The sequence below is a fragment of the Daucus carota genome, chromosome 5, assembly GCF_001625215.2.
Source record: "Daucus carota subsp. sativus chromosome 5, DH1 v3.0, whole genome shotgun sequence".
Lineage (NCBI taxonomy): Eukaryota > Viridiplantae > Streptophyta > Magnoliopsida > Apiales > Apiaceae > Daucus > Daucus carota.
Window position 1 is genome coordinate 42564596 of NC_030385.2, and position 8574 is coordinate 42573169.

At 31.3% G+C, this 8574-nt stretch overlaps 1 protein-coding gene across 1 annotated transcript; it reads left to right on the forward strand.

The window, feature by feature from the left end:
* Positions 1–814: 814 nt before the first annotated feature.
* LOC108223924 (peroxisome biogenesis protein 22) lies at positions 815–6728 on the forward strand. The gene is made up of 8 exons (XM_017398397.2): positions 815–1066; positions 2162–2392; positions 2482–2529; positions 3070–3126; positions 3220–3321; positions 4557–4622; positions 5792–5893; positions 6370–6728. The coding sequence occupies exons 1-8, from the start codon at positions 974–976 to the stop codon at positions 6472–6474; spliced, it is 804 nt and encodes a 267-aa protein (XP_017253886.1). The 5' UTR covers positions 815–973; the 3' UTR covers positions 6475–6728.
* Positions 6729–8574: the final 1846 nt, after the last annotated feature.

The window sequence follows — 8574 nt, forward strand, 5'->3', positions numbered from 1 at the left end:
TATAGTATATTTTTTATTCAAACGGGACGACGGCTTAAAATAATTTTCATCCAATTATAATTCTTAACTTTATCATAATTACAATAATTTTTTATTAGGATTGTGTGTTGATGGTAGGGCGACTCAAACTAATATCTATATTATAATGTTTTTTTTATTAGTATTGTGTTTGACAAGAGAGCGGCTCAAACTAATTTTTATCAATATTATTATATTTAATTTTATCATAATTATTGATTAATATTTTCTGGAAGAACGGTTCAAACAATTTTTTTATTAGTATTGTGTTTGACAGGAGCCACTTAAACAACTTTTTATATTAATTATAATACTTTTTTATTAGTGATATATTTAACGTGAAGATGACTTGAAATAAATTTTATGCAATTATAATAGTAATTCGTATTAAAATTTATAAAAAAAATTAATAACACCGCCGCGAAGCGCGGCTTTATTCACTAGTTCTAAATTGAATACACAATCTATAATACAAAAAATCAAAAAATAACTTTTATTTAGAAGAAAAATATTATACTTCCACTGCTCCAAATTCTGTTTTGACTTTTTTCTGGTTAAGTTAATCAAATTTTAACGATATCTAGATATAATTATACTTAAGAGAATATCAAAAAATTATTATTATAAAAAATATATATACTTATTTAAAAGAATATCTTTTATATTCATAATTATATAAAACTGATTCCTAAAATTCATTCGGAGTCTAATATGACTGGTAAAAAAGTAACGAAAGGAGTATATATATATTTTTTAAACTAAAACAAATAAATAAATAGCACTTGCGTGTACACAGTAGCATTCTTGTATGGAAAATATTTACATATATAATATTATCTCTGTAGCTGTAATCAAAGAATGGAATAATCTGCCGATATTACAAGACTTGGGAGCTTCGCGATTTCACCGTAGCAGACCAGAGCAGGGCTAAACGACGCCGTTTTTCAGTTTGGGCATGGCTGATCACTCCAAAGACGATATCTTCCAGCTGATCAAGAAATTTGGGGCTTTTCTTACCCTCAAATTCAACAATCTCTTCCACAATCTGGTCTTTTTTCTCAATCCCTTATCTTGATTTTATGTATATGTGTTTCTATGGCTATTTGTATGTAATTAAGTATGCGTGTAATGCATAATTTGTTTGGATCTTGGTAAAGATTGTACCTTATTGTGCATTAGGGCTAATTGTAGGTGATGGAAATGAAAAATGGGTGCACTTTGTTTTTTATTGTAAGAAGATTTTGTGGGTTCTTAATGGGTGGAAGTGTGGTGATGTGTTTGATTTTGTCGAATTAGGTTAGGTTAAGATGTCCCGAGTTTGAGTTTGGAATTTAAGATGAACAGCCTAGTGTTCTTAAAGATTGTGGACTTGTGGTTTTGCTTATTAGGTCGAAGTAGTTGGGAGTATAGGGAACTTGTATAGGTAGTGGGGAGGAGGTATGGGTTATGTGATCAGTGAGGATGTGCTATAAAGATTGATTGTTTTGTGGGATAATTATGGATAGTATAATGCCCTAGTTGAAATTTGTCTGCGTTTAGTGCAAGACGACAAGGTATAACGGTTTTGACTCTGTAAATCGTCGTTTAGTTTCTTTGTCGGGTTCTAACTTCTAACAATGTAATACAAGAATAAGGATGTGTAAATAATTAGGGTTATATACATTCTCAGATATTTTCCATTAGCATCTTAGTTTTTCAGTTAAATTGCTCATCTGCGGTGACTAACTTCAGTGGTTTTTTGTTTGGAAAATGCACCTAAGTTTGTGCTATATACCCTTCTTGGATATTGAAGATGCCATTTTTGTAGAGATATGCATATATTATCAGTTATGTTCTTTGCCCAATAAAGTACATTCTTAAATGTAAACAAAAGAAAGCTGTGATTTTTGTTTTTAAGTTGATTCAAGTTCTGTTCAAATATCAAACAACATAATCGATTTAACTTTGTAAAGTATTGTTCTGGAAACCAGCACTTTTCACATGTTATAGAATAACTATATTGGTTTTTACTGAATTTAGAAGTCAATATATATATTAAATTTGAAGATGTACTGGTTTCAATTTATAATGCTAACTTTTGAATTTTGGAGTCCTGATGCACATTTTCCAGTATGATGTTTTCACAGCCTTGGTCTGATTACAGGATTCACGATCTATTGGGGCTATAGCAGGATTAGCTGTTGCAATTCTCTTTACTTGGAGACTATTGAGGTCGCCTAGTGAACCTCAAAGAAGGCAACCTAAACGAGAAACTACAGCACCTAGTAGTTCTGGACCTACTAACCATTCAAATCCAAATCAGATATCTTCTGGTGTATCTTCACAAGATTCTGGGGCACAGAATGTTATTGATGAGTTCTTTCAGCCAGTAAAGGCAGATCTTCTTGTTCCTTTACACCTTTAATAATCTAATATGATCTAATAAGTGTGGTTTGTATCTGATTTTTTTTTCCCCTGCTGCAGCCAACTCTTGGACAAATAGTTAAGCAGAGATTGAGTGAAGGGAGGAAGGTAATTGATATAATATGTGAGCTTTTAGACATGAAAATTTATTGATTTTCTCTTTATGTTCCCTGAGATCAGAAGTCAGAACAAGTTAGGAAGGTTAAGTTGCCAAATGTTCATGGCTTGGCATACTATTTTAATAGAATGCATGAAAATCAGGCAAGCCGATTTTATGAGTTATGTTCTTTAGGTCTCCTCTGGCCAGAAGTCAAATGATAATGAAGATAATTTAGGCCTCTTAATGTACATCTCTTGACGTGGTACCAGCTTGGTTGGGCAGAATTTCCTTATTTGGTTGCATTCTTTTAAAAAATTTAGGTGTTGACAGGTGGGGGCTACCATTGGTTTTCAAAGATACTGTAATAACTAGAAAAAAAATGGTAAATCTAATGGATTTTGTTTAGCTTTCAATTTATTTTTTATGAAAGTTGAGTGATTACTGATTACATATAGCCTCTAATCATTCTCTATTCGACAAGGTTCTTAAAAGTCTTAAGCATGCAGTTAAGTATATTCTTTTGTTATACATATATATTTTTTGTATAGGTGACATGCAGGTTGCTTGGTGTTATACTAGAAGAAAGTACTCCGGAAGAGCTTCAGGTTAAAAAATAATTATCAGTACCTCTTAGAGGATACAAAGACATGCAAAATATTTAACATTTTGTCGCCTTTTTTCTCCTTTTCTCTTTGTAGAAACAAGCAACTGTGAGGTCCTCGGTGCTGGAAGTGCTTCTTGAAATCACAAAATATTGTGATCTCTATCTCATGGAAAGAGTTTTAGACGATGAGAGTGAGGTGCATTTTCTTTTAATTGCTTTTAGTGAGAGAGAGTGTGGTTAGTTGCAAACTTGCAATGTTTAATTATTCTTGTGTGGTATTTTAGAAAACTTACTATAATGAGAATACCATTATCTGCTTTTGTATACCCCTTTCAATCAGCAGCCCACTCCATGTGAACTCTACTTATTTTCAAGTATGAAACAGTAGTTGACATAACATCATTAGGTTTTGTTAATTGTTAATAATTATTAATCACCATAGGGTTGATTTGTAAATTATCATCAGAGTAGAGGTTAGCTCTGATTAAAGTCTGCTTGTACTTTATTCTTTGTGCAGGACATGATTATATTTGCCTTTGGTTGAATATTTTATGTTCTTGTTTTGATTTATACAATGCTTATAACCCATGCAATGCATGGATGTAAGATAATTCAATATTTATGTAGTATACTTGCAATATTTGTTAATTTGTTGAAATATATATCTACATTTTTTGTAATATATGTTATTTATTGATATTTTCGTGTATTCGTTATGTTATTGCTTTTACTTGCCAAGTATCAAACCTCAAACTCTTCTTAGTAAAGAATGACAACTAAATAATAAGAAATAAACATAATAAATATTATGTTATCTTTCGTAGTTTCTAAAAGTCGAAACCTAGACCTTTCTCCATATCTGACTCAGGTCGAGCACCCCCTGACAGTTTCAAAGGTCCAAAGATCCTTCTTACACTTATTGTATAAAGGATGTCATTTTCCACGTATTCTACTGCACATATTAGTACTGGAATTTGCTCTAGTGACAGTTCTATTGCTTTGAGTTTTTCTGAATAGAAGTTAATTTATCATACTTGGTTTGAATTATTCTTTTAGAAATTAGATGTAAGACTTATACCACGAGTAAAGTAAGTGCACAAAAAAGTAATGTGAAACCTTTTTCACAATTTAATTTATGTAACTTGTTTTAAAGGCTACAATTTTAGCTGATGCAGGTTACTGTTTTGAAAGGCAATGTAATATTCCTAAGCAATCAATTTTAAAATTTTCTCTCTATTATCGGAGAGGGATTAATTTCATACACATAAGTTTATACGTTTTCAAGTTTTCACATGTCACCTTTTACAACAATATTATGCTAAGTGCTCGATGGAACTTTCTTGAGTACTCTAAGTGAGCCTGGGTATGCCAATGGTATGTTTAGTATACGGACTAGTTATGCTTCTTGTTGATTGGTTTATAATATTGCAGAAAAAGGTTCTAGCGGCTTTAGAAGATGCTGGAATATTCACATCGGGTGGCTTAATCAAGGACAAGGTAAAAAAGCAATTTGTTTTCTACTTTTGTACAGCAAGGTGGGTATTTCATATAATGGAAAATCTCCCTTAAATTGCCTTTGAGGTTTACTTCAGCCTTTATACAATTACAAGTAGCCACCATGTACACGTGTACACGTGGACTGGCATGACACATCTGCATATGAAATTTCACATCAAATTCCCTTCCATTTGTTTTAGTTGTGGAAGCAGGGGGGTGGGCCCAGCCTACACTTCCATGTTTAGAGTACATAGTAGTAACAGAATTTCTAGTCAAGTAGCCATTTGGCTTATGGAAAAGCACCCTTTGGGTTCGATCGCTTCATCTTCTTATATATATAGACAATTGGAGATGTAACCCAGATGGTACATCCCTTGCTTCAAATATAGAGGTTCTGTGTTTGAGACTTTTTTGCATATTAGTTGTTTCTTCAGTTCTCATAATATATTCTCTTACTTAAATACTAGCTTATCTTCTCAGTTGTGAATTAAGTATTTAATTCCTATCTCTAAATTTCTGCTCGATGTTTCACAATTGTTTTCTATAATTCTCCATGCCTATTTTTGTTTGAAAGTAGATCTATTATTTATTTGATTATATTTGATTTTTTAAAATAACCTTCGTAGGTTTTTTGACTCTGTAAACAAAAACAAAAATATTACCGACTCCCCCCTCACGACAGCTCCTGGTTCCTTCACTGTTTGTGTATGGAAGCATCTAAATGTAACAATTTTCGTGAGCATCCTCTTGGATTACCTCTACCAATCCCCGAAAATGTGTTTTTAACGTTCTATTTAGTACATTTTTCACCCTTCTGACCATGTAGTAACAATATTTCTTGTTATGATAATACCATATGTAATTGCAAACATTGCAATATCAATTCTGCTCCTGTGGTTAAAGCTTATGCATATAGAAGACAATATAGATCAACTAATAATTACTTTCAGATAGGAGAAGCAGACTCATCTGGACTTGGGAAATTTAAACATAGATTTAGTTATATTTGCTTTAGAACTTGTAATTGAGGCGTAAAAAATCTAGAATAAAGTTATGTTTCCGGGTCATATTCTGAAGTGCATCATTATAATGGCTTCTACCGTACAAAAAGCTGCTGGGATTATTTTGAGTTTTATTATAAAACTAAAAAGGTTAAAATGCACCTGCAGGTTCTTTTTTGTAGCACTGAAACTGGGAGAACATCTTTTGTTCGGCAGCTGGAGCCAGATTGGCACATAGACACAAATCCAGAAATAATTCATCAGTTATCGGTAATATCTTCTGATCAGATTAGTTTTTACTTTTTAGTGATCTGGTTCTTTATGCATCAGACTGAGTTAATTTAATTATAGCTTTCAACTTTTTTGGTTATAATATTTAGTGGATAAGAAATGTAAGATGCATAATCCAACAAAAACATAACAAGTGTATATTCTTGCCGAGAAGCCGCCACCTTGAAACAAGTGTGACTGAAAACCCAATTAATTAATTTGCTGGAAATTTTGATATTGAAACACTCTTTTCTTCAATCTTTACCTTTAACTTTTAAGCATCTGACAGAGTTCGCAAGTGCTGAGCTTTCTTTAATTTCATACTGATCTCACACTGGGCATAATCTACTTCTCATAGTGTCATTGAATTCGATTAGTTTCTTTCTAATGGGTTTTAGTGCTGTATTTATTTTTACGAGTAAATACATGAGAAAAAGCAGGAGCTGACTCTTGACTTTTCCTTTGAATGGTTACAGAGGTTTATAAGATATCAACTTCAAATTGCGTCAGTCAAACCGGAACGGTCGGCAGGGAATATTCTTAGCTCTCCATCACTGGAAGAGTTCTTTGGATGTGTTTAACTTGGAACTTAAAGTAAAACTGGAAATAGGTTTTCAGTTATCTTAGATTTGTTATTTACTGTGCATCAACCCTTTTCTTTGGTTCGTTATTGTTTGTTGTACTATGCTCTCCCAGTCCTCGAGCAACCAAAACGAGAGGCCTGTCTTGTATATGTAGCAGACTAGTTTAAATCACAGGACACCGCTCATTTTGGTCTTTGTGCAATATACAGATGTACCATTTGAATTTTCGGAAGTTTGTACATTTGTTTTCATACTTTTTTGGTTTAAAGATTGCACCATGAAAGTGCTGAGAAACTTATATTTGATCAACAAGTTCTGCTGCTACCAAGATTGATCTCAATTTTCTCTGACTATCTTGACGTTTCACGGCAAGTATGACCCCGTTATGAATTCACTTATGATGGCTTGCATCAGAAACAATTAGAGATTCTTTTAATTCGATGTAACAATGAGTAGAACAATTAGTTTGTGACCGTTTAAACTTGATTATGTACACAGTAAATTACCATAATAATGCCTCAAGTAAATAAATATGGATATGAATGATGCTCTATAAAAACTAGCTTCTTAACCCGTGCAAAGCACGGGTTGCTTTAAATTATTTTTTTAATATATGTTATATCTTTTTTTTTTAAATTGAGATTATATATATTATAAAATAATTTAAATTTATTTGTATTTTAAATCATATTATATTGATGTTTAATTGTTTATATATAAACATATCCTCACAATAATGATATTTATTAAATTATAAATACAAAAAATGTACACTATTTGAAATTTTATTATATACTCCCTAGTCCCTCCGTCCCGGCCCTGTATACAAATGGTTGGGACACGGAGACCAAGAAATTATGTAAGAAATGATCAAAGTTAGATGAAAAGTGGGTATAGTGGCAGAGCTCATTTATATTTAATAATAGATTTGAGATAGTGAATGAAATTAGTGGGTGTGATAGTGTTTATATTATTATAAAATGGAGATAGTGGAAGAATGTAGTTGGTGTAATGATATTTTATATTATAAAAGTTTACTACTTTTGGAATGTATACAATTGATGAGACCTCCCAAAAATGAAACTGTATACAATTCATTGGGACAGAGAGACTAATTAAATTATCAACCACCTAAAATTACTCATTATTTTTTTTGGAGCTATTAACCAAAAAACCCAACCAACTTGTCATTTTTTTGCTAAAAAACCTTTTAACTTTTCTTTTCACTAACAACCCCAGTGAACTTTATTCAAATCATATAAAACAATACAAAATAAACCATGGTTAAAATATACCACTCTGACTTGTCTAAATATCTTTCCATAATTCACATCTTTTTATACATTTATGCGTTAAATAGTGACTATTCATTAATAATATTAATAATATTAATAGTTATAATATTTTAATTTCATAAACCCATATTATATAGAAGGTATAAGGGTTTTCATATCTCTGTCATAAATTAATGGGGTTATATGTTTTACGTAATCAGATGTGTGAAGAGCTCAACAAATGAATGTTATTCCTAAGCTCCATTTAATCAAAATTACATAATAAAAAATATAGTGTCCTCCATTTTTATTTTAGTCTATTCCTGTAGTGGGGGGATTATTTGCCAAATTCAGGCTTGGCTCCGGTTCTTTTGTGGTGAGCAGCTTTGGAGAGGGTGTTTCTCTAATTTTACTTGGCTTGAATAAAAAAATTTATTTATTTATTTATTTTTAATTTACTATTTGATTAATTGTAATCATGTTGTCGCATAAGATATGTGATGATTATAGTTAGTTCAGGTCGGTTATAAGTAACTCTAATTAATTTTTTTCAAAGACTTAGTAAAGTTGATTGGGGTTGTTCGTGAAAATAAAAGTTTAAAGGTTTTTTGGTAAAAAAATGACAAGTTGATTGGGTTTTTTGGTTAATAGCTCTTTTTTTTTTTGCTAAGTGCTCGTTATTGTTGTATTAGATATATAATAGAATTTGGCAAAATTCGGTTAAAATCGATGACTAATTAGGAAAAAAATAGATTAATTGGTTGAAAATTACAAAATTTGTGAGGAAAATTTAAAAATTTAAAAATTATTATATATATTTTTT